At 37.4% G+C, this 26,448-nt stretch overlaps 1 protein-coding gene across 2 annotated transcripts in view; it reads right to left on the bottom strand.

Moving 5' to 3' along the window:
* HEXO1 (beta-hexosaminidase 1) overlaps nt 1–21,844 on the bottom strand; it is a 68,152-nt gene extending 46,308 nt beyond the window's left edge. For both annotated transcript variants that reach the window (XM_088971979.1, XM_088971980.1), the window contains exons 1-8: nt 21,322–21,844; nt 21,149–21,232; nt 11,488–11,523; nt 10,634–10,745; nt 10,457–10,527; nt 10,178–10,308; nt 7,790–7,806; nt 6,883–6,931 (exon numbers count right to left, since the gene is read on the bottom strand). In XM_088971979.1, coding sequence (XP_088828105.1) covers nt 6,883–6,931; nt 7,790–7,806; nt 10,178–10,308; nt 10,457–10,527; nt 10,634–10,745; nt 11,488–11,523; nt 21,149–21,232; nt 21,322–21,687 — 866 coding nt within the window. In that variant the 5' untranslated portion in view covers nt 21,688–21,844. The remainder of the gene's footprint in view (nt 1–6,882; nt 6,932–7,789; nt 7,807–10,177; nt 10,309–10,456; nt 10,528–10,633; nt 10,746–11,487; nt 11,524–21,148; nt 21,233–21,321) is intronic.
* Nucleotides 21,845–26,448: the final 4,604 nt, after the last annotated feature.

Below are 26,448 nucleotides of genomic sequence, written 5' to 3'. Positions count from 1 at the left end.
ACGCCCATTAAGCTTTCAGGCTCACTTCCTTTCAATGTTGGCTAGCTTGGCTCTCTTTGTACGGCGTAGGACCCTATCTTGATCTATACATCAGCCACATGGGTTCAGCCTAGCCTCTGTTACAAGGCCTGGCCGAATTCACTGCTAAATACAGTGAACCCCTGAGTCCGTCACCATGGGTTCTTAATGGGTCCAACATTTACATTAAATGGTCATTGGGTCCAGCCATCTTATGAAGGCCCAAGGAATGTGGGCAGATACAAGATTAGCCCATCAAGTATAACCCTCAATGGTCTTATACTTAACCTCTCAGCCCTTAATGATCAAACACTACCCGACAAGAGAGGACCTCTTCCTCGGCTACAAGGTACAATGTTGCACTCTCTACTCACATGGATCCTGGGAATTAAAACATTTTGCAAACATTTTGAAACCATAATATATATAAGTATATCTCTATATAAATATATTTTGCAAAACCAAATTTCAACGATTGAAATCAACTGCCAGCAGTTTAGGTTTCCATCAGAGAGAGTGCATCCCCAATCATTCACTTTGTCCAACAAAGGGGTTGATCATGTCACTATGATCACCCACTCAGATGAATTCTCGGACTGTCCCAACATACCCAGGTTTTGACCCCCTTTAAGGATCTCTCACTGATTGGCACATCAAAGACAGCCCAATCCGACACCTAATGCAATATCATAATCGAGTCTAGGGGTTAGGTGTAACATTCCAGTTTTGCCCATCTATCTCTAAGGTTCAGGGCAATACTGGAATTTTAGTCTAGTTCAGGGTTTCAAGAAAACCCACACTACATGTACCTCAGGTCTCACCCTGGCAGCTGAGACAAGCCACCCCAACCAACTTAGCAGTACACCAGTGTCAGCCTTGGTAGGATAAATCTCCCCAGATCTATCCAACGGTTGTGAAGATTCTAAACTAACACGAGTGACATATGTGTCCAGTTTAAGGGTATTACACAGAAACACACCACAATAACATGAATCAAATATGTACTTTATTCATTTACAATAAATGTCATAATGTACATCAGGCTGATTGGAGCTAAGGGCATACACTGTCTAACACCCTTATTGATGGCTCACAGCCCCTATCACGAAAGGGAGACATTAAGACCTTTAATGACCTGACCTTATCATCTGTTTTTCATGAACCTAAACTTAATACCAATTTGCTTTCATTTAGTAATTTGACTAAATTCATGAATTGCAGTGTGACCTTTTTTCCTTCATATTGTGTTTTTCAGGGCATGGAATCTCATAAGGTGATTGGGAGTGGCTATGAGGCGAATGGGATCTATCTGTTAGACATGCCTGAGTAGAGCCAAATACAATCTAAGAGAACTGTATTTGTTTCAGAGTCCACTAGTCATATTATGTTATGTCATAGTCGTTTGGGTCATTTGTCCATTTCTTTATTAAGTCAGTTGTTTCCAAAGTTATTTAAAGGAATTAGTCTATCGAGTCTTCATTGTGAGTCTTGTGAGTTCTCAAAGCATTGTAAGAGCATTTACCCTCCAAGTAATAAAATGATCAACTATTCCTTTTAATATTGTTCACTCTGATGTGTGGGGGCCTTACCATTTACCATGTATGGGTGGGTATAAATATTTCATCCATTTATTGATGATTTTTCACGATATACTTGGATTTACCTTGTGCGCTCCCAGGCTGAAGTGCCTAAACTTGTGCAGAAGTTCCATGAACACATACTCAGTTTAATACCTGCATCAAAATATTCCAGTTAGACAATGCTAAGGAATATTTTGATAATGACCTTACCTCCTATCTTGAAAAGTTTGGTGTTATTCATCAAAGTTCTTGTGCCCGCACTGCACAACAAAATGGAGTAGAGGAGAGGAAAAACAAATACATTGTGGAAGTTGCAAGGAGCATTCTTTTGGCTACCCATGTTCTAGTGAAGTGAAGTTTTGGGGTGATGCAGTTTTAACAGCTATATACCTTATTAACCGCATGCCTTCTCGAGTCTTGGGGTTAAAATCTCCTTTTGAAGTCCTCTTTCTTGATGTTGAGATTTTCTCTATTCCTTTGAGGGTCTTTGGTTGCACTTGTTATGTCCAAATTCCCAATTCCAAAAGACACAAGTTTGACCCCAAGGATCAGAAGTGTATCTTCCTTGATTATGCCCCCACATAGAAAGGGTATTGTTGTTTTGATCCCATTAGTGGCACCCGGTTCATTTCCATGGATGTCACCTTTGCAAAGTCAGTTCCTTTTTATAGCCATCCTTCTGAGGGGGAGAGATCTCTCGAGTTGTTTTCTTCATCCCTTCCTTTGCCAACTCCAGTTGAGTCTTGTGCCAAACCCTCCACAATTACCCTCATTCCTGTGGAGGGGTATTTTCCTTTGAGGTCTTCCACTCCTGTTCCTCCCCCTCCTCCTGCTAGTCCTCCAATTGTTTCCACTCATCCTATTCTCCAGATGTTGTACCAGCGACAAAGGCTAAGGCAAACACAGATTGATCCCACACTTCCAGTTGAGACTTAGGTACTCCCGATTACTGAAGAGAGGACATGTCCATCACCTCCCCCACCAGCACCCTCGTTTCCAAACCTTAACCTACCCATTGCTTTGAGAAAATGTAAGAGAAAATGTACAACTCATTGTATTTCCAAACACCTTTCCTACAACTTATTGTCCCCATCCTACTATGCCTTTCTAGCCTCCATTTCCTCTCAATCCATCCCAAAGTTTGTTTCAGAAGCCTTAGCCACACCAGATTGGAGGGATACTATGAGTATTGAAATAAAAGCCCTTCACAAAAATAATACCTGGAATGTTGTTGACTTGCTAGTTGGGAAGGAACATGTTGGGTGCAAGTGGGTTTTCATTATCAAGTATCATGTAAATGGGTCAATTGAGAGGTATAAGGCTCAGCTTGTTGCCAAGGGATATACCCAAGTATATGGGATAGATTACACTGAGACCTTTTCTCCAGTTGCTAAGATGACTTCAATGAGAGTTCTTTTATCCTTAGACGTAATCTATGATTGGCCTCTGTATCAATTTGATGTTAAGAATGCATTCATGAATGGTGATCTCACTGAAGCGGTATATATGTCCCTTCCTCCTGGTATATATGGCAAGGAAATGCAAGGTAAGGTGTGTAAATTGAAGAAATCACTTATGGCCTGAAACAATCTCCACGTGCTTGGTTTGACAGGTTTAGGGCTGCTCTATTCAATTCGGATACACTCAGACTCAATCAGATCATACCCTCTTTGTTAAGGGAAAAGGCACTCTGGTGGCATTTCTTATAGTTTATGTAGATGATATTGTGGTTATTGGCAATGATACAGAAGAAGTTAGTGCTCTCAAGAAATTTCTCAATTCTGAATTTGAAATTAAAGATTTAGGAGAATTGTGGTATTTTCTAGGCATTGAGGTTGCTAAGTCCAAGGAAGGTATCTTTATTTCTCAACGGGAGTATGTGCTAGACCTTCTTACTAAGATTGGAAAACTTGGCGCTAAACCTGCCTCTACCCCTATTTATGTGAATCATAAACTCTCAGCTAAGAATGAAGAACTATTAGCTAACAAGGGAGTGTTTCAGAGATTACTAGAGAAACTTCTTTATCTATGTATGACTTGTCCAGACATTTTATATGTTGTGAGTGTCATCAAACAGTTCATGCATGCTCCCAGAGACACACATATGGCTGTTGCAAAAAGGGTGTTATGCTTCCTTAAGAGAACCCCCGGGAAGGGTATATTAGTTGCTAAACATGGACACATGAAGGTAGAAGCATATATAGATGTTGATTAGGCAGGAAATGCGGATGCCAGGAGATCCACATCAGGATATTGTGTTGTGGTATCCAGAAATATTGTTTCCTAGAGAAGCAAAAAGTAGACAGTGGTTGCTAGATCTTCAGACGAAGCAAAGTATAGAACTATGGCCCATGGTGTTTCTGAGTTGTTATGACTTAGATCTCTCATTAATGAAATGGGTGTTTCATGTGACGGGCCACTGATATTGTATTGTGATAACCAAGTTGCTATTAACATTGCTCACAACCCAGTTCAACATGGTAGAACTAAGCACATTGAAGTAGAGAAACACTTTATATGGGAGAGTGGCTTCAGGAGAGGTGTGCCTACCTTTCATTGCATTAGAAGAGTAGCTAGCAAATTTTCTAACTAAGGGAGTCCTAAAGGCAAAGCTTCAACATTGTGTAAGCAAGCTAGGCATGATTGACATCATAATTTTCAAGGCATCTAGGCGATTCTGAGCGACACTAGGGTGCATAGTCGCCTAGGCGATAAAAATTTTATAATATAAAAAACTGACTTTTGGTTAGTTTCCTAGTTTTGTATACCATTCAACATGTATGTTAATTGAAAAAATAGCAAATCTCTTTATTAAGAACATTAAATTTCCTCTAAAAATGTGGCAAATCATCACATCTAAAAGATAAAAATCTTTTACATATATTAATTTCATTATTTTCAAAAACAATACTACTATAATAAGTATTTAATAGAGCAAATTCATAATAATTTGTAGCTAGAGAAGGTTATTAACTTTATATGATAAATATTCAAGATGGAAAGTAAAATAGAAAAAAAACAAGGATAGAGTTTCTATTTTATTTAATTAGAGAGAGAATAGAAAAAAAGAACTTTATTATTATATTCTTTCTTTCCTCTTTCTTTCTTTTTCTCTTCTCAAAACCCTTTGATCTTTTAAATTTCAATAGTACATCAAAACAAAGTATAATTGATATAAGTGAGATTATAAAAGGCGCCCGCCTTGTCATTTTTGTTGCCTAGGTAAGCGCTTAGTCACCTAGAAGGGCGCCTAGTTGCTAAAAGTCAAGGCGTTTGGGCGAGGTGCCCAGCCAAGGGTGCCTAGTCACCTAAGCGACGCCTAGGCAACACCTTGACAACTATGATTGACCTCTATGCTCGGCTTGAGGGGGAGTGTAGTGAGAATGGGCCAAATGGGCCATAGTGTTCTTTATTTCTTTTAAGTAGTGTTTAAAAGTTATGTTTCTTAGTTATGGGCCTTATTTTATTTTCTTTAATTATTTCTTTAGTGCTGGCCGCCCCATTAAGGACATCCAAGTAATTGTACTCAGATTTAGAATTATTAATAAAAGTGATGGAAGGGGGATAGAGAGAGAGGTTCGAATTCTTCTTTTCCCTCTTCCCTTCTTTTCTTCTTCCACAACCTATTGCTGAAACTTCTTTTCTTCTTCTTTCTCTTTCTCTCTTTTCTTCTTTCTTGCATTATCTGATTTACTGTAGGTGTAATTTTCAACTATTATCAAACCTGAGTTGTCACTCGGGTGAATGCCAAGATAGGGAAATAACAGATGCTCTTTCAAGGGAGGGATGACTAGGGAGAAACTGAATATGAGGGGACCACACCCAAGGTGGACTTCTAATAAGGTGACACCCTTCTAGCTTCTCTTGTAAGTAGTACTTCATCCTCTGGCCAATTCAATCTTCTAGAATGAGACTTTCCACTCATTCCAACAAAATTTTGATTTGCTGTTGCTAAGGGGTCAAAAGAGTGCATAACACTGCATTTGACCCCACTCAACTTGGCAACAACTGACTGCATATATTGTTGTGTTATAACAGTAAATAATTTTTTTTGTCAATAACAGATCAAGCAGATTTTATACATAATAGAGGCACAAGAATGTTATAAGAAAAAGGATAGTGCCTGCAAAAAAGACTATGAATCAATGATGGGGGGGTCACGACATCCACTGATTACAGGTAGCATGAATGAGATAGAGATTGAGATCACAACAGGAGAGGGTTTTGTCCCAGCTACCAGGTGGAAGAGGGAGATCATGATGGAGAAGAAACGATTTCTACTTGAAGAAACAAAAGCCAGAGGTAACATAACATTGAAGATTACAGAGGATAAGAGATCCGCAGTGCTGCTGTGTTGGGATTCAGTTGAATGGCTAAAAAGGCTTCTTGGATGGAGCAGTGCAGTCGGTAAAAACATTAGGGTGGAAGAACAAATTGAGTAGGGATTGCAAGAAGTGTACGGTTTTGAAATGAAATAATATTGAAGGTTGGTTCATTATACTCTGCGAAAGATTTGGTAGAAATAGGAGGGAGACAATATGCTTACAAGAAGGGTGAGAGGGGCACCACTGGAAGATTATGACAGAGGCTCTGGAGCAGTTTATCAGAAGATTTTGGAGCAGCAATAAGGACAACAAGAATTGAAATGAAGAAGAGGTTAGTCAAGTTGAAGCAAGCAAAGAAAGTGTTGAAGAGGAGAAGATATCTCCAGTATGCCCTGTAACAGCACAAACAAACTTCAAAGCCATAACCCCTAGGTGTTGACATGAATGTATAAGATAGATAAGTTGAAAAGGCTGAGCATTTAAAAATCTCCTTCTCCAGGGAATTTACTTACTTCCCAGCTAGTACCCATATAATAATGCTGCAACTTGAGCGGGCTCAGGTTGAGCATAATCTGACTTTCAGCCCTAATATAAGATGGCTACCCCACTGCTTTTCAGCCTTCACAAACTTCCAGGAATGGAAATCTGAAAAGCAATGTTTGGTAGAAAACATGGAGAGCCAGAGGTGGATGCCATTCATCCACTTGAATGTCTCTTACTTCAAGTTTCTTTTTGTAGCTTTGGCTAGATCTTGTGTTGTTTCTTTTAAAATTTTGTAGCTTCTTTTCTTTCCTTTTGTACTGCCATCATCTTTTATTAATAACAAAAGCATCCAAGTTCTCACCAAACGTTGCCTGACTCTTTATAGCTGTTATCATTAAGCAGCTTAATCTTAAGCCCTCCTAATATGCTATTGTGAAACAATCATTAAACAAAAACAAAGGAAAACTGTTTGTTACCATGATTCTGCATGACCAGGAATGTCTATTTCCGCCATAACGTTGATGCCTGTTATACAAGAGCAAAATAATCAAAGAAAAATGCAAGGGCATCTTCTCAAACCAGAAAGATAATTAACTTCAAATTTCTATAATTGATGATAACAGTGATTTAAAAGGCACGCCTAGGCACACAGGTGAGGCACATTTCAGGGTATGCACCTCGCCTAGGTCCTAGGCACAGCCCTTTCAAAAGGCGCACGCCTGGTGCACCTAGGCATGGCACAAAGAATTTAAGACCTAACGTGGACTTGTTTGGGCTTGCCTCGAGGGGCGTGGCACAAAGGTGGCTTGTAGAATCAGAAATGTAATATGTTTTACATTACATAGCTATGTGAAGTACTGCAATTGAGTGAAAAAAGAGATTAGAGGTTTTATATGCTTGAAAGTGTTTTATATGTTTGATTTTATTTTTAAATTCTCATTTGAATATGCTTTACATCTTATGCTTATGTATTTTAATTTTAGATAATAGGTTTTTTAAAGCATTATTTTAAATTTAACTTTATCTTTTTAGTAATATTATATTTTTTTTTAATTTTCTGACTTTTTTATTTTTTAGCATTTTTTTTGTATTTTTGCGCCTTGCTTCAAAAAGGCGCACGCCTTGTGCCTTGCGCCTCAGGCGCAAATTGACCCCTGCACCTTGCGCTTTTAAAACACTGGATGATAAGAATGCTATATAAAAAGATAAGTTAGATTTTGTCATTTTATGTATAAAAATTTTGAATATTATAATTCCTGGATCTCACAACAGGATGCACCATGCACCTTAAAAACATTTTGATTTCAAAAGCAATGCAAAAAGGGAAAACATAGTATGTAAAGAGGTTATGTCACCAAATTGGAAAAGGGTTAATGAACACACCTCTCATTTTGGCAAAGCTTCACAGGATAACATGCATCAAAGGGACATGCAGCAGAAAAAGCACTGTTAGGGATAGCCAATTAAAGAAGCATGAAAGAGGAAAAAGCTTGGAAAAATGCATTCTACAGAAGATTCACTATAATATATCTAATAATCCTAGTATATAAGATAACAAAGAAATGTGTAAGAATTCTATCTTCTCTAAACAGACATAGACATGTATGATTTTAGAGAGGGAAATGATATTATGACTCAGAACGGTGAAACTCACATTAAATGAGAGTATAATTTTCAAAAAGGGAAAAATAAATAATTATACCCAGTTTATAATTTTCCAACCATTGCTTTTTCGCATGGAGAGGATAAACTTATGCTCAGGGAACATTATATACCAAGTAGCCAGATCATGGAATGTATTGTTCTGAAACTTCAGAAGCCACTAGCTTTTTTTGATGGATAACTTGATTTTTATTGATATTGAAATAAAGAATGAATAGAATACTTACAAAGGGAAACCTTCACTTTAGTCTGGCATAGCCATCTAAACCCCACCCTGTTTTCACTTTTTATCCCCCCCCCCTCCAATCTCACTACAAATCCCCAAGAAAATTTGATCCCTGTTTACACACCGGCTAGCCAAAGCATGAGCTATACAGTTGGCTGATCTATGAACCCATATGCTTACTAAAATTCTGCCCCTTCCCAAATCTTGTATTTCTTCCATCATATTTTGGTGTTGCCATGGTATCTGATTTCTGATGTTCATCCAACCTATGACCACCCTTGAGAAGCTCCTAGCTTTTGGAGCATCCATTGAGTGTTGTATGTGTATATGTTGTGCATAATACCATAATTTTGTGAATATATTATATACATGTTGCTACTTACTAGTGTATGTCAAAGTAAGTAAAAGAGGAGAGCTATTTATATTGATTGGTATCACATGAGAGAGAGAGAGAAGTGGAGGTGAAGTTAGAGAATAGAGAGTGTGTGAAATATGGGGTACATGATCGCACTTCAGAAAATTTTCTCTTCCAAGAGGTGGTGATAGGAAATCACCAAGGGAGAAGAACAGAAAGCTAAACTTCAATCAAACCCACCCTAACAAGGAACTCCCGATTAACTAATCTGAATCCTATATCAACTATTAAACAGCCTAGTATAATAGATTCAATGATCAAAAGAAAAGCAACCTCCCTAAACTATCAATAAAACAAAAAGAACAAAACTATATTAAAAAAAAATCACATCTACAGCCCTTATTATCTCTTAGAAAACACAAAACATGGGAAAAGCTAAGATCACAATCCAAATATGTATTTTTTATAGATAAAAGATCATTTTTCCATTAAATCAGAAAGAAATTACATAATCAGTCCCTTGGGAAGGCGCGAGATGCCGCCTCTCCGAACATGAAACACATAAAACACTTAAAAAATCCAAATATGTATTTTATGAAATAAATCATCATCATAATCAAAGCCTTGTCCCATCTATACGGGATCAGCTACATAAATCCTGTTTTTCCATCCTGTTCTATTCATTGGCATATCCATTGTTAAATGATGGGCACTTTATTCATTTCTTATTACCTCCACCCAAGTCCTTTTTGGTCTGCCCCTAGCTCTTCTAGCCCCTTCATCTTGTAACAGATCACTTTTTATAACAGGTACTGCATATGGTCTTCTATGCATGTGACCAAACCATCGCAATCTACTCTCTCATTTTATCACCTATTGGAGCTACTAGTGGAAGCTTGTCCTTCCTTGTAAACATTAAAACAACTTTTTGGAGATCTATCCTAGCCCATGATGTAGAACAAGGTACAGTGTTTGGGAGTGGTTCTAGTTTTCAGCATACATTCAAAAAGATCCAAGTCCCCAGGATGAGCTAGCCTGAAACTAGTGATTGAGAAACTACTTATTTTGTAAATACCTCACTTTCTAATCATTTATCAATAAACTCTAAGTTAACCTTTTCAAAAGCCTAAAAAATGTGTTTCTTTCTCCTTCCAGGTTGGATAAGAAAATGTGGGCACCAAATAGCTAGCAAAACACCTTGCCTGATTGCAGTTGCCTTTGCTTGGATGGCTGAAAAGGACAAACATGGACCAAACCAAGCAACAACAAGCACCATTCCAATCTCTAATAACTGCACCAAAGCTAGCTTTATTTGGGCCCCAAAAAACCCCATCTGTGTTTACCTTAAAGACTCCAAAGTCCAGACTCTGCCAAAAAAGGATTGCTGATACAAGAAGCTTCACTCAGAGTTGGGTGGCTGTGGCCAGCCTATTAGTTAGGTTTTTGAGAGCTTGTACAGTTTTATTTTCAGTTACTCCTCAAGAAAAATAAAATAAAAGTAGAAGTGAACATAAAGGTATTGTCTTACTTAACAACTTCATAAGCATCCTCAACTGTATAGCGCTCCCATTTTGTATAAGCTCCTTTCCACAAATCTGGATATGAAGGTATTTCTAGAGGAAATGACTGTTCATCTATGATGTGCCAATGAAGAACATTCTACTGAATGCGATTCCCAATATCAGAAGTACATGAAGAACAATAGAAGAAAACAAAAGGATCAGAACTAAACTAGTGGATTTTGTTAATCCTGAAAATTTAAACAGCAATAGAGGAAGACCAAGCAACAACAAATAACATTGCTTACAAGTTTAGCATAGGACATGGACTCAATTACTTGTTTTATTACATTAATTGGTAGGTAATGCCGTGAAGTATCTGCAAATGAGAGAATTAACATCCCAAAGATATTTAAAGAGAACCACTTAAACAAAGTTGATGAATGCAAAACATGGTCATCATCTAAGATAAAACTGTATCATACCAAGGAGAAGGCCACGAAATACAAATCTTGGCTCATCATGGATGTACCATGGTGCATTGTATACCTCTACAGTTTTAGTGCCATAGTTGAAACTGCACAATTGGCTGAATGTCTGAAAAAGATAAAAAAAGGTAAATCACTGAAGCCAACATGTATAATATCCATCAAACCTACTAAGAGATGGCAGCCTTTTATAATGGCACAAGAGAGGTATTAAAAACATGCATATTTCATTTATGGCTGCAACACCCGACTTTAGCTATGTATCCATCCACCTAATTAAAGTATATACCTCGTTTACATTTAGAAAAACAAACTAGGTGCATACAGTAATTCAAACGATATATTTTCCCATAGACGTATCCAACAGTCTAAGACTAAAAGGTCAAGTAAGTTTGACACTTAGAAGCCAGAACCAAGGCCCATACCCCATACTCAGGTAACATAGATCTACGTATAACTTTTCCAATAGGATCATTTAGTGATGAAATCTGAACAAAATCCAGGAAAGTTCCATGTGGCAACTTAGTTTGGGCTAACAAAGTTCCTAGACTCCTCTCCTTAGTTCATGGAGTAAATTTCAGATCATAAGATCTCTCCACGTGTTAACTCTTAGTTTATTGGCATTTTAAACCTAAAAATATTAATCATCCAAAACATTAAACATCAATACAAAATAAGGTAAATATATGATTCGGGCACAGCACTTAAATACATAGCCAATGCAAAAGGTCCAGCATTGGATGAATGGTCGGGATTGACCACATGATTCACCTGATTAAAAAACCTTATAACTATTTGTATGCATCACTCTAGTCTCCAATTGATGGCCACAAATACATCATTTTGCATACCTCTAATCCACGTAATGCCCCATAAACAGTATTTGCCTGCAACAAAACCAAAGTAATATATTTAATTTCCAAAAAATAACTAAATGGTGTATAAAACAAACACACTGGCAGTGCTCAGATTTGTGACAGCAGATTATCTAATAATTAGGGAAAGTACATATAAATACAACCAAGGTTCAAAAAATCACAACATATTGGGGTGTGTCAGATACACCCCACTATGCTAAACACTTAAGGCTTTGGTTGTTTTCAGGGGGTAGGTCAAGGTAAGGCCGACCCCCTGTAAAATTCTGAAAAAAAAAAAAAAAAAAAGAGACTCTAGAAAAAGCTCCAGTGCATGCTTGAAACACTTAATATACACATGTGTGTATCAGGTGTCTCAATACTTTGAACCTTAAATACAACTAACAACAAAAATAATTAGTTGTGTGCCGCAAAGGGCACTTTGGTCTTTTCTTCCTTTTTATATTGTATGGTTGCCCTAATCTATAAATATAAAGTCTGGCGCCGCCAGCACAACTTTTTGGGCTCTCTCAATTCTTTCTTCCCTTCTTCTCTCCTTCCTCCTCCTCTCTTCTCTCTTCCCTTCATCAACTGAAAACATGGTATCAAAGCGGGACAGTGCTCTGTAAATATTTTCTCTTCTGATCGAAGCCCTTCCACTTGTTCCTTGGACTGAGAATGGAAGGGACAAGTACGACCTGCATCTGAGAACACTTCAGCTGCATCTTCTTCTCCTATTTCTTGGCTGCAACTGTGTAATATAGATTCCGGAAATCGGTGGATGAGGATTGACTGAGGCTTCTTAAGAGGTTGGTGGTCATTGTGTTATTCATTTCTTTTTTTACTTGAGTTGGAAACTTCAGAACCTCACGGACTGAGCAGGGACAGAAGCCAAACCTTTTTTTTTCTTGGTTCTTGGTACTGCTACCAAGAACAGGTTAAGTTTTTTGCTTGACCGAATGGTGTAAGGGGAGTTAACCCTCTTTGTGGGTCTCAAGACCCAGAAATCTGTATGTATAAGGAACCTGTAGGTCATAAGTGACCTGGTTTGGCTGACAGGTTGCAGCAGTATTGCATGAATGGCATCTTTTTTTGTGGCTTATATTAGCCTTGGAAGAGGTCTATCAGATCTGTGAATAAGTGTGACAGCAGGGGCTGTATTCTGTTTTAGAAGTTCTTTGTGTTAACACAATAAAGTGAGGGCTGTGTGAGTCTCTCTGTGTGTGTGGGCTGCAGAAAAACAGCGTTGTCTACGTAGACTCATTTTCCATGAATTCTGAGGATTCTGCAACCTCAGGAACCACCTCTAATCAAGGTGGGATGAACAGTGGTCACGAGTCCTTGAATTTTCCAATGACTATTACCCCCTGGATGGCAGAAATTATTTGGCTTGGTCCAAGGAGATGCAGCTGTATATTACAGTCAGGGGTAAGGCAGGATATATCAATGGAAAAATAAAGGAACCTTGGGCTGGTACTGCTGAATATGATAAGTAGGACCAAGAGAACTGCATGATTATGTCACGGCTCTTGACTTCAATGCTACCATCTGTCAAGCAAAACTTCATGTGGGCTGAGACAGGAAAAGAAGTATGGGAACAAGCCAAGGCAACATATTCAGAACAAAGGCACTATGCAAGGATTTACCAATTACAAGCAGAATCTCAACATGTAAGCAGGGGGAGAGGAGTTTATCAGCTTATTATTTGCCCTCACATCAGTCTGGAAAGAGTTGGATTACCACCAAAGCATTGAATGTGAGAGTGAGAAAGATGCCAAAGCCTATAAATAGTTGGTCTCCAGCAACAAGTGTTTGCTTTTCTACTAGGCCTTAACCCCATGTATGAGCCCATTCAGGTATAGGTTTTAGGCAGCAAGGATTTTCTTTCCATCCAAGAGGTATATGCATTGGTTCAATCTAAGGAAAATAGGAGGTCTGCTATAAATCCTTCTGAGGGGGAGACCATGGCTTTAGCTGTAAGAGGTAAATTGTGGTGTACTCACTGTCAAAAATCCAGGCGCATCCGTGAGACATGTTGGGAATTGCATGGGAAACCAAAGTGGGCACATGATCTAACCGAGAAATCAACACAAGAACAGAGCAATAAGCCAAACCAAAAGTTCACCTCAGCCAACTTTGCATCTCATGAGCCTCATAGTGGTTCTTCTACCATGAGTTCTCCTTAGGATCCCCCCCCCCAATTTTGATCTCAATGAGGATATTATCAACTCCTTCCGTGACCATTTGGAGCAATATGGTAGGGCTATCAACTAGGCGGTTCTGGATCCACACCTTCTACCTTGTTTGCCTCTTCCTCTCAAGTAACTTAGGGCCTATTCGTTTGCTCTGAAGTTTGACATCTGAAAGTGCAATAATTACATTAAGAAGTATATTGGTATTGGTGAACTTTTCTTTCCTCTAAACTTTGAAGGCAGAGAATGTTGTTCTGAATTATGAATTCTAAAAATTATCAAATATCCATTTTGACCACATATATGAGAGTTTTTGTTTGTCTTTTTGAGAGTATCATTGGAAAACAAAAAGTTGTATGATTGCACTTTAAGAAATAAGAGATAAGAGGAAACAAACAACCATTTTTCTCTTAAAGTTAAAAGATTCCTCTTAAGAGATAAGAGTTAAGAGGAAACAAACAGGCACTTAGCCTCTGCTTTCCATGTGTCTACTAATACCCCGGAATTCCCGTGGACTACTGATTCTAATGCCTCCAACCATATGACTGGTAAGTCAACCTTTTTCCAATCATACATCCTTCTCTCTAGCAAAGATAAAGTAAAGTTAGTTGATGGATCACTCTCCTCCGTTGCTAGTCAGGGATTCAATCTTTGCCTTTTGGCCTTTCATTATCAAATGTTTTACAAGTTCTAAAGTTGTCCATTAACTTGGAAATGGTTGGGATGCAAAAGTTGCCTCTCATATTCTCCTTGGAAAGCAATTTATGAAACTTACCCAACAATCCTTAATTCCATTTGATTTGATGTGGGCTAGGGTAATAAAGTTCGTTTCTGGGAAGACCTTTGGGTCAGAGATAGTCCACTTAAAGATCTCATCCCTGACCTACACACTCTGCCAAACTTCAAAGGGGAAACAGTAAACATTTTGGGTGATCTTGGACCAAATGGGGTTAATTGGAATATGGGATTTAAAAGGGGTCTTAGGGAAAATGAATGTGCATCTTTAGTTCAATTGTTGGATCTATTAGGACAAGTTCATTTGGACCCATCCTTGGAAGATTCCAAAATATGGAAAGGTTCCTCAGATGGTCTCTTCTCTTGTTCCTCCTTTTTTAGTGTTCTTGCCACACCTAATAACCCGGATGGGGACTTCCCTGTAAAAGAAATTTGGAGTAAGCTTATCCCCCCAAAAATTCAAGCCTTTTGTTGGGAAATTTTCTTTGGCAAGGTTAATACTTGTGATATGCTGCAGAGAAGAAGGCCTTTTGCTTGCCTTTCTCCTCACATGTGCTCCCTTTGTAAGGAAAGTGATAAGACCTTGACACATCTATTATTATCTTGTTCCTTTGGGCATCACATTTGGGATTTCTTTTGCTTTTTCTTTGGTTGCAGGTGGGTTTCCCTACAAGATGTGGCGGGACTTTTCAACCAAGATTTTTTTAGGCAACCAAAGAAAAGAGGGAAGGTTATATGGAAAGCTACAAAGGCAACTATTTGTTGGGTGATTTGGGAAGAAAGGAAGAACAGAATATTCCTGGACAAGAGTAGAATAATTGAGGAGGTAATCGACACAATTAAAGTTAAAGTAGCTCATTGGGTAAGATCTTTGCATATCTTTCAAGAATTCTCAGTCATGGACATTATAAGATCCTAGACAGAAGTAGCACAATCTTCAAGAGTGAAAGAGAGAGTAAGGATGGAATGGAAACCTCCAAATGGTAACAGAATCAAGCTGAATTTTGATGGAAGCTCTTTCGGAAATCCGGAACTATCAGGTATTGGGGGAGTAATCAGAAATTCTGATAGGAGAATATTAGCATTATCCTTTGGACCTATTGGTATGGGCAACTCTCTAAAAGCTGAGTTAATGGCAATGCTACAAGGACTGAAGATAGCTAAGCAACTAGGAATGAGGCATATTGAGGTTGAAGGGGACTCCAAGGTCATCATCTCTTGGGCTAAAAACAATAGAACTACTCCTTGAACTTTCAAACAAGTGATAAGGGAAGTGAAAAAAGTCACAAGAGAGGTAGAGGCTGAATTCAAATGCGTTAGAAGGAGTGAAAATGGGATAGCTGATTATCTTGCTAAACAAGGGGCTTTGAGGCAACAATTGTTTTGGGCTACAATGTAAAGAGGGACAGGAATATGTAATAGTGTGGGAGTTCGAATCCCATACACAAAGTTGTAAAATTTTAAATCTAATATCAAATAAATTTTTTCTTTGCTGATCAAAAAAAAAAGGTTGTCCATTAACTTGTTGTCCATTACCAGTATTACACATGCTTTGAACTATTCAGTAACATTTCTTCCTCACTCTTGTATTTTTCAAGACTTGGCCTCTAGGAAAACAATTGGTAAAGGGAACATGGTTGATGGTCTCTATGTTCTGGGAATAAAGTTGGCCTTGCGATCTCAGGGTCTTTGAGTCAGTCAAGTAAGAGTCAAATCATTTTGTTGCACCATCGTTTGAGTCATATGTCTTTTGAGTCCTATTAATATCACATTGTGTATTCTAATGTTTGGGGACCTATTAATATCACAACTGAGAATGACTACAAATACTTTATCTCCTTTATTAATGACTTTTCTCGATATACTTAAGTTTACCCTATGCGCTCACAAGAAGAAGTCCCTAAACTTGTAAAGATTTTCAACGTATGGTCTACACCCAATTTCAAACAAAGATTTAAGTTTTTCGATCAGGCAATGCCAAGGGGTACTTTCATGGTGACCTCACCAATTCCTTTGCTTCCTATGGCTCTCTTCACCAAAGCTCCTATGCTAGAACCCCTCAACAGAATGGGGTTACAGTCTTACAGAGAGAAAAAATCACCATCTTCTAGAAGTTGCTCAGGGACAATTGTTGCAAATGCATGTTCTAAAAAGATTTTGGGTGGATATTGTTATGACTATTGCCTATGTTATCAATAGGGCACCATCTTGATTGTTGAAATATAGGTTTCCTCATCAGCTTCTCTTTCCTAAGGCCCCAATGTTCCCTATACCTATGTGTATTTTTGGGTGTCAGTGCTTTGTTCATGATCTCTCTCCTAATTGTGGCAAACTTGATCTCAAGGCTATTGTGTGTGTTTTCCTCGGGTACCCTCTTTCTCATAAAGGTTATCGTTGCTTTGATCCCATTTTCAAAAAATATTTTGCCTCTATGGATGCCTCTTTCTTTGAAGATGTTCCCTATTTTCCTATTTCCCCTCAAGGGGAGAGTCTAGGTGAGGAGAAACAAAAACAGACACCAATTTTATTGCCTTATCCTCCTAACCCTCCTCCATTTTGTGTTTTCCAGAGACAACGTTACAAAAGCCAAGGCCACAAAGTTCAATAGCCACGGAGCAGCCAGAAACTATGCAACCAATGCCACCAAACTCTCATGAGTTGGTTCCCTCTCCACACCCAGGTACTATTATTCCAATTGAAACTCCTGAACCCATTGATGTTGACACCTCAAATTGTGGTTTGGACCTCCCTATTGTAAAAAGGAAGGGAGTCAGATCATGCACTAAACACCACCCCATGACCCATTTGTTGTCCTATGAGAGCTTCTTTACCTTCTTCTTGGAAAGAAATTCATGAATACCCTACTTTCCTCAGCTTCATTCGATTTGATGTGGGACAAGGTAATAAAGTTCATTTCTGGGAAGATCTTTGGGTAGGAGAAATCCCACTTAAAGATCAATTTCTTGATCTCTATACTCTCTCAAACCTTAAGGGGGAAATTGTGTCTAATTTGGTAACACCTAATCCAAATGGGGTTAATTGGAATTTGGGTTTCAGAAGGGGCCTTGGGGAAAATGAATTTGAGTCCTTAGTTCATTTACTAGATCTACTAGGACAAGTTCACTTGGACCTGTCCTTGGAATATTCCAAAATTTGGGTAGGCTCATCAGATAGTCTATTTACTTGTTCTTCTTTCTTCAATGTTCTTGCTTCACCTAGCATCCTAATTGGGGATTTCCCTGTGAAATAAATCTAGAGTAAGCCTATCCCCCCCAAAATTCAAGCTTTATGTTGGGAACTTTTCCTTGGCAAGGTAAATACTTGTGATATATTGTAGAGAAGAAAGCCTTTTGCTTTTCTTTCTCCACATTTGTGCTTCCTTTGTAAGGAAAGTGGTGAGACCCTTTTACATTTATTAATATTTTGTTCTTTTGTGCATCACATTTGGGAGTTCTTTTGTGTTTTCTTTGGTTACAGGTGGGTTCCCCCTCAAGAAGTGGCAGGCCTTTTCAATAGTGATTTCTTGAGCCAACCAAAGAAAAGAGGGATGGTAATGTGGAGATCCACAAAAGCAGCAATTTGTTGGGTGGTATGGGAAGAAAGGAATAACAGAATATTTTTGGAGAAAAGTAGAGCAGTGGAGGAAGCGATAAGCACAATAATGATTAAAGTAGCTCACTAAGTAAAATACTTGCATAGATTTCAAGTTTTCTCAGTCATGGACATTCTAAGAACCTAGACAAAAGTACCACAGTCTTCGAGAGTGAAAGAGAAAGTAAGGATGGAGTGGAAACCTCTAAAAGGCAACAGGATTAAACTGAATTTTGATTGAAGCTCCTTTGGAAATCCGGGACAATCAGGTATAGGAGCAATCAAAAATTCTGGAAGGAGGATATTGGCTTTGTTCTTAGGACTGATTGGCATTGGCAATTCACTAAAAGCTGAATTATTGGCACTAATACAAGGGCTGAAGCTAGCTAAGCTAGGACTTAGGCATATTGAGGTGGAGAGGGACTCAAAAGTGGTCATTTCTTGGGCTACAAACAATAGACTTACTCCGTGGACCTTCAAACATGTGATTAGGGAAGTGGAAAATATTGCAAATGAGGTAGAGGCTGATTTCAAATGGGTTAGAAGGAGTGCAAATGGGCTAGCTGATTTTCTTGCCAGACAAGGGGCACTAAGGCAACAAATGTTTTGGGTTGCACTTTAAAGTGGGACAGAAATGTGTACTAAATTGGGAACAACATTCCCATCTACAAGTTGTAAAACTTTGTCTTAAACCTATTGTAAATAAAATACTCATTTACTGATAAAAAAAATTGGCAGTGTTCCTCTCCCTAAGAGTGTTGCAGAGGCTTTACTTGTTCCTGAGTGGACAAAGGCTATGAAAGAAGAGATCAATGCCCTACACAAAAACGGCACATGGGAGTTGGTAGACCTTCCTAAAGGAAAGGAGCCCGTGGAGTGCAAATGGGTACTCTCTATGAAACATAGGGCAGATGAAACAGTTGAGAGATACAAGGCTAGGTTGGTAGCAAAAGGCTTTACACAGGTGTATGGGTTGATTTGCTCTAGTGGCAAAAATGAATTATGTCTAGGTTCTTCTCTCTTTAGCAGCAAGCCTTGACTAGGGACTTCATCAACTAGACATTAAAAATGTCTTCTTGAATGTTGATTTGGAGGAGGAAGTATACATGATTCAACCTCCGGGATTTTGTGCTAATGGCAGTGAGTAGAAAGTCTACAAATTGAAGAAATCCTTATATGGCCTAAAACAGTCACCAGGGGCTTGCATAGCCCAATGGAGATGCTAGAGGAACAAAAGATGGTTCCAGATTGTAGTGGAGACAGAACAGTGCAGAAATAGGGTAGATCTGTTGTGCAGTGTTAAGTTGGAGTATGGTGGTCATATGTAATAGGATTTTTTGTCAGCTGTTGGAAGTTTGATGGTTTTGTTGTCAGGTTGAGTGGGTAATATGTCTTGTGGGATGGAGGGTTGAGTTTCAAGTCTGTTGTGATTATAGGGTTATTCACTTATTTGTGTGTTCTGGTTTGAGTGTTTTATTCCTTAATATGGCTTTGAAAGGTTGTGTCCAAAGGTTTTAGAGGAGAGAGGCTGGTTTTGGGGGTTGTTTATTTTCTTTTCTTTTCTTTTTTTTTCTTTTTTTTTTGTGTGTGTAGGTGATATCTAATTGCCTTTGTTGCACTCTTCACTCTTATTTCTTAATAATTTTTATTTTTATTTATTACCAAAAAGAGGAAACTTTTGTTCTTTGCATCTAAACTTCCAAATCAAGGAGATCAATGAACTGGTGGCATGTCAATCTAACAACAACTGAGAATTGATTTACCTTTTGTTATCAATCCCCAGTCCCCCCCCCCCTAAAAAATTCAAAAAAAGAATAAAAGAACGTTTATTCTTCTGATATTTGTAAATATATGTGCTACTTTTTTTTAATTGGAGTATATATGTGCTACTTATTGAAGGGAAATTGCTAGGTCATTCCAGTCACATGATCAATTTTGTCATTTGTGTTTGTTTCCTGGTAGTGCCTGTCTGGACCAATAATCCTGGAGTTATTCCTGTGACTGACAATGTTGTATCCAGTAGCTCACCACGGGCTTGAGGGATGACAATGGTGTCAGAATTACTTGCATAAAGGGTCCAAAACATGGATTGTAATTATTCTTCTGAAAGAGTAGATGTTTTCTTCCCCTTTACCAAAAATATATGTTGGGGAATGGATCGATGGCTTCAAACGTTGTCGCTGCAGAGAACCACAATAAAGAACAACAGCAAAAAAATGATAAAGAAGCATTAAAAAAAAAAAAGGCAACAATTTACATGGTTCGATCTTTTGTCTACGTCCACAAAAGAGATAAATTTGTTCCTCACTATGAAAAAAAGAATGGACAACAATTTAAGATTCCCTATGATTTTCACCAAAACTAACCTTCAACTCATGTACAGAACTCTTCTTTTCCTCTCTCAAACCCCTGAGGAACATACCAAAATCCAATATGGATTTGGCCAAGAACCACTCTCTCCCTAAACATATAACAAAGAGCCTATATTATATTTCTCTTATACTTCCCCCCTTATGATAAAAGAAATAAAATAACCCAACTTTGTAATTAATTGACTTAAAATTTCATAAGTCAAACACTAACTTCTTTTTTGGAGGATTGGTACAAAACAAGACACTATATTGGAATGTTCTAGGACAGTAACAAGAAGTTGAAATGTATTACATATAAAGATTCCCTTGACTGGATAGAGTGGGAAATTAGGACATGCAAGCTTCAAAGCTTAAAAAATCATGAATAATAAATAACAACCGAAAAGGAATAATAAATAAAACAAATGAAGATGTGAAAGGTTATTGATTGATTATTAAACTTCATATAGACATTAATAAGTAGTAAAGGAATAAAACAGAGTTGGTTCTTGTCAAAAATCAATAGAGTGAAGTTACCCAATCATCAAACTGTCACGAAGTCCAAAATCTTTCTATTAATTTGTACATTAAAAAACACAATGAAGTAGTAAATCCAATTTCGAGCATTTTATACAAAGTTGACCAGTAATCACAATAGCCTTTTTAGTCTCAGTTCCATGAAGAGAGTATGACTTCCAAGAATTATTACATCTAAATTTTCACCTCCCTGTGCACGAACTACTGCAATTCTACAAAAACAAAGACAGAGGATGGAAGTTTTCAACTTGCCTCGATTGCAGCTTGTCTCACAATTGAATGACCGTCTTCTCTGGCTACATAAAGAAAATAGCTCTCGTCCACACCTAAATGAAGCTGTTCACACAGGTTTTTGAACAAGAAGCAGCCTCAGTACGGACAGAATAAAGATCTCGCAAGTAAGTGGAGCTGGGAACTGGACTCACAGTTTCATTGTCGGAGACGACGGTGACCTTAATCTTGGTAATGTCATAAACTGCTTTCGTCCTGGACCTACGATCAACAAACCTGAAACTGTGCTTAAATATAATTTCTTTATACCTCTGAAATGCCTCTCGAACAATGGAGGAATTCCCGCTGTCACCTCCAAATTCGAGGGAAAGATCGGGATCGACGGACATCGTAGCGTTGCCATGACTTAATTCCGAAGGCAATGGCCATAAATAAACAAGAGAAACGTCGAGCTTTTCTGAGCTGGGCTTGAACCCTATAATTCGAGCTTCAACTGGATCATTAGAGAATGCAGACAGGAAACAAAGCACGGCAAGAAAACTAGCGAACCCAGTTGACATTTGACGGGCTGGCTGACTTTGTGGAATCCGATTGAAGTTGCTCCCTGGTGCCGGAACTCGACTGAGTACAGATGAAATACTGCTCTGCGTCCGTGGGTCGTCACAGATGTACAGGGAAAGCTAGTGGCCAAAAATTAGTGGTTAAATCAATAGGGCTCCGTTTGGAAAAGTACAAGTACAAATATATAAATGCAAATACATATAAAGATAATACAAAATATAAGTTTTGCACTTATATATACTCTGAGTCTCTGAGTTAAAGCTCCAATTATTATCTCTGCTTGACCGAATGACCGTATCGTCGATTTAACTGCACCAAGTAACCGGGGATTCAGCTTTTAAGTCAGTGCAAAGTCCGTTCAAATAGGCTTTAGAGCCTTGCATTAGGAATATCTTCTTATTTCTTATTTTTGTATTTTATTTTATACGGATATATTATGAACACTGTGAGTACAGACTTGCACTTACTGAAACCAATCTCAGGACTGGGGTATATTGAATTCAAAAAATAAAAAGAAACACAAAATCGAGATTAAAAAAATAACTAATAAAGCTCCAATTATGATCTCTTCTTCGACCGTCATAGTAAGTGGTGTGAATTGAATAAAAAAATGATTTTTATTTATGTTTAGTTTATTGTTTTGTGCCTCACTCTCTTAATTCTTGATTATTCTAATTAAGAATGAGCAAGAATGAATAATAATAGAGTATTTAGTTACAAATTATTTGTCAATTACTACATTTTTTTTTAAATGAAAAATCAGCTCCATAACACAAAAGTTGATTAGTCTATATCATGAAAAATAGTCATGTCCCATCTTGTTCATTTCATTATTTAAGGAAACTTTACGTTCCTACCTACCAAACTATTGTCATATATGTTTACCTTTGCAAAAATACTTTTATGAAAGCACTTTTATAAAAATACTTGTATTTGAAAGCATTTTTATGGAAGTACTTTTATAAATACACTTTTATGGAAGTACGCTTATGAAAGCATTTTTATGGAAGTACTTTTATGAATGTATTTTTATAAAAACACTTTTATGAATATACTTTTATGAAAGCACTTTTATAATAACACTTTTTTGGAATCACTTTTATAAAAGTACTTTACAAAAGCACATTTACGAAATTATTTTTATAAAAACACTTTTACAAAAGTACTTTTATGAAAACACTTACAAATGTACTTTTATAAAAGTACTTTGTACTTTTACAAAAACACTTATATAAAAACACTTTTGCGAAAGTACTTTTATAAAAGCAATTTTATGAATTTATTTTTATAAAAGCAATTTTACAAAAGTACTTTTATAAAAGCACATTTATGGAAGTACACTTATGAAATTACTTTTACAAAAGTACTTTTAGAAAAATACTTTTATAAAAGCACTTTTACAAAAAAAAATACTTTTACGATAAAAAGTACTTTTACGAACATACTTTTATGGACCCACTAAACATCATAGCGTTCAGATAATATTCGTAATAATCTGTCCTTTGCATTTTATCTTTTGTTTTGGGCTAAAAATTGCCCTTATGTGCTAAAATTCCGGATTTTTTTTTTTCAATTCACACTAGTTACTAAAGTTCACACTAGTTACTACGACGGTCAAACAAGATACCATAATTGGAGCTTTATTAGTTCATTTTTTAATCTCGAATTTGTGTTTCTTTTTATTTTTTGGATTCAGTGTACCCCAGTTACTTGATGCAGTTAAATCGACGATACGGTCACTTGGTCAAGCAAGAGATAATAATTGGAGCTTTAAGCTCAGAGTAATAATACAAATGTGTAAGTGCAAAACCTTATATTTTGTATTATCTTGTACGCATTTGTATTGTATATATTTGTATTTGTATTTTTTCAAACTAAGCCCTGTTGATTTAATCTTGAAATTTTGGCCACTAGCTTTCTTGTACATATGTGACGACCCACAGACGCATAGTAGTATTTCATCGGTACTTAGTCGAGTTAAATATAAAAAAATGAAGATAAATTAAATAAATTGATTTTTCATATATTTGAAATAAATGAAATACAAATTATTTCGATTTGAATTCTATTACCCCAAAAAAAAATCATATTCTCTATTGATGGTGTACTTGTTACAACTTAAAGATTTTGATTTGAATTAAAGCCATTGGCTGTATGGTGTGTTCCCGTATTTTAGACAATGATGGAGATCGCTTCATTTTCAACTGAGCTTTGAAAGCCTGATCAAGATAAGGATTTTGCAAGACTTTAAGAGTATTGTTGCTTTACTCTCAAGAAGATGGTATATGTGACTCGTTCTTCCCAAGAGCTTTCTTACTTCACTTAGCTTTTTTTTTTTCTTGACCAATCCCCCCTCTTGATGGGAACCCCTGTTTATAGTTTTTTTGTTATAATATCTTAATTAATAGTTTGATCATATATTCTTACTATTTTCAGAGAGTGAAAAGGTCACTTTTTGAGAGAATAATTTATCATCTATTATTTTCTCTTAAATCGTTGTTTATAATTTCCATTTACGAGAAGATATGCCTTGATTGGCTATAGTTACCTTTTTTGGCTCAGTTTGGAAGGAGTACAAATACAAATATGTAGAGTGTAAAACATTGTATTTTGTATACATTTGCACCATACATATTTGTACTTGTACTATTTCTAAACTGAGCCTTAAAAAAAAAAAGAGTTGGTAATTTATCATTTATAGAGATAATGATATTTAATAAATTATTCAATCTTTAATTATTGATTAGGTTTTTATCATTGGAACTTGAGATGGGTTATAGTTGGATTTTTTCATAAATCAATAAAACTTGTAATTCACATTTGAAATCGAGTTTGAACATAACTTCATAGTGGGTCCCACGTGGACCATTTCATTATGATAATGGACTTACAAATGCAAAGCTTAAATGTTAAAGCTGATGCACATATTTGAGAGCATGGGCATGGTCCAAATAAAATGACTCACACTAAGGTCCACGAGCGAATTTGAGTTTATGGGGTATGGCCCATTTAGGGGCCCATGAAAATTTTATTGTCTACAACTACGTTTGATTGCACTGCAAATTTATTTGTAGTGATATCAAACTATGATAGTACAAATGATTTGAGTGTAGATTCTGATTTTTTTTTTCAATTTTTGTTTGGTTGCAAAAAAAAATGAAGTAAAATAAGATAAGAAGCATAACAAAGTAATACCTAAAACAAAATTAAACCAGAATTTGTATTTTTTTTTTCATCTACACTCTTATACACTTTGCTAATTAAAACAAAATTGAACTTCAACCAAATGCAGCCTTTTAAGGCTCAATTTGAAAAGAGTATAAATACAAATATGTAGAGTACAAAATCTGGTATTTTGTGTGCATTTGCATTATACACATTTGTATTTATACTCCACTCCTTCCAAACAGGTCCTTTGGTTGAGTTTGGCAAGAGTACAAAACAAATGTACAAAGTACAAAATACAAGCTTTTGCACTCTCTAATATTTGTATTTCTACTTCTTTCCGAAGCCTTGGCAACAGAGATCCTATTGAAATTTTACTTTGTAATAAATACTCTTTGTCTTTAAATTAGATAACATAAAATACCCTATCTAACTGTCCTTGTTTTCCTTTCCTCTCCATTTCCTCTTAAAACTCTAATTGACCCAAAATATACCTCTATTTTTCTTTAAATGAAGCCAGCTAAAATAGCAGTAATTCATTTCGTTTCACATACATGAACGTCTCTCTTCGTCCCAAAATATAAAAATTATCCACTCCTTCATGAATGTATCTCTTCATAAACAACCCTCTATTGATTCATTTGAATATTGAATCTAACCAAAAGTTTGCAACGATCTGTTAGACCATTCAAGATGACTTCAATATTATATTATCATAAATTGCTCAAATAAATAAGAAAAATAGTAGTTTGGTATTTAAAAAATTTTAAAAATTTTAAAACATCTGAATGAAAATTGGTGGAGCACGATCCGGTTGATCTTAGCTGTCCGCTGCCTTGCTTCTGAACGGGGTAGCAGGGAACCTGAAACGGAAGAGGTGGGAAAGCTCCGGGGGGAGCCTGGTGTAGAGGCTCCGAAGCTCAAGTTAGAATCCTTCAAAAGCAAGGTAATACCAGATAGCGCAAAGTTTTGCATACCTCCGTTGTCGGGGGGCAGGGGGCTCTTATAGTCACTTCGTGTACTCGTCCCGAGGCCCTTGTCAGATCAGGTATGATTACCCTTGCGCTAGTCAACTCGGCCGTTGTCCCTTCTGTTGAGACAGAACCGTCACTGCCTAACCGTCTAACTGGAGATGGCGGCGTCAGTGGCGGTGGCAGGTGGCCGTTTAGAGTGCTGCTGCCAAACGTCAGATCCCAAGTCAGTCAGGCGTGGCGCCCTCGGGCACGGACTTCCCTGGTGTCAGGCATGGTACGACTTGTTTGGCTTTGGTGCCTAAAAGATGATGCGAAGTGCTGAGCGAGGCGGTCTTGAGCTCGGAGGTATCCCGAGCTTTTACAAGGTGGGTCAATTCGGCGAAGTCTGTCCTGAGCTGTTACAAGGTGGGTCAGTTCGGTGAAGTGTATCCCGAGCTGTTACAAGGTAGTTCGGCGAAGTCTATCCCAAGCTGTTACAAGATGGCAGTTCGACAAAGTCTGTCCCGAGCTGTTACAAGGTGGGTCAGTTCGGTGAAGTCTGTCCCGAGCTGTTACAAGGTGGGTCAGTTCGGTGAAATGTATCCCGAGCTGTTACAAGGTGGCAGTTCGGCAAAGTCTATC

Source organism: Nelumbo lutea, chromosome 2 (genome assembly GCF_056320005.1).
Source record: "Nelumbo lutea isolate HS-2025 chromosome 2, American lotus-T2T, whole genome shotgun sequence".
Classification (NCBI taxonomy): domain Eukaryota; kingdom Viridiplantae; phylum Streptophyta; class Magnoliopsida; order Proteales; family Nelumbonaceae; genus Nelumbo; species Nelumbo lutea.
This window is presented reverse-complemented; position numbering and strand designations above follow the sequence as displayed.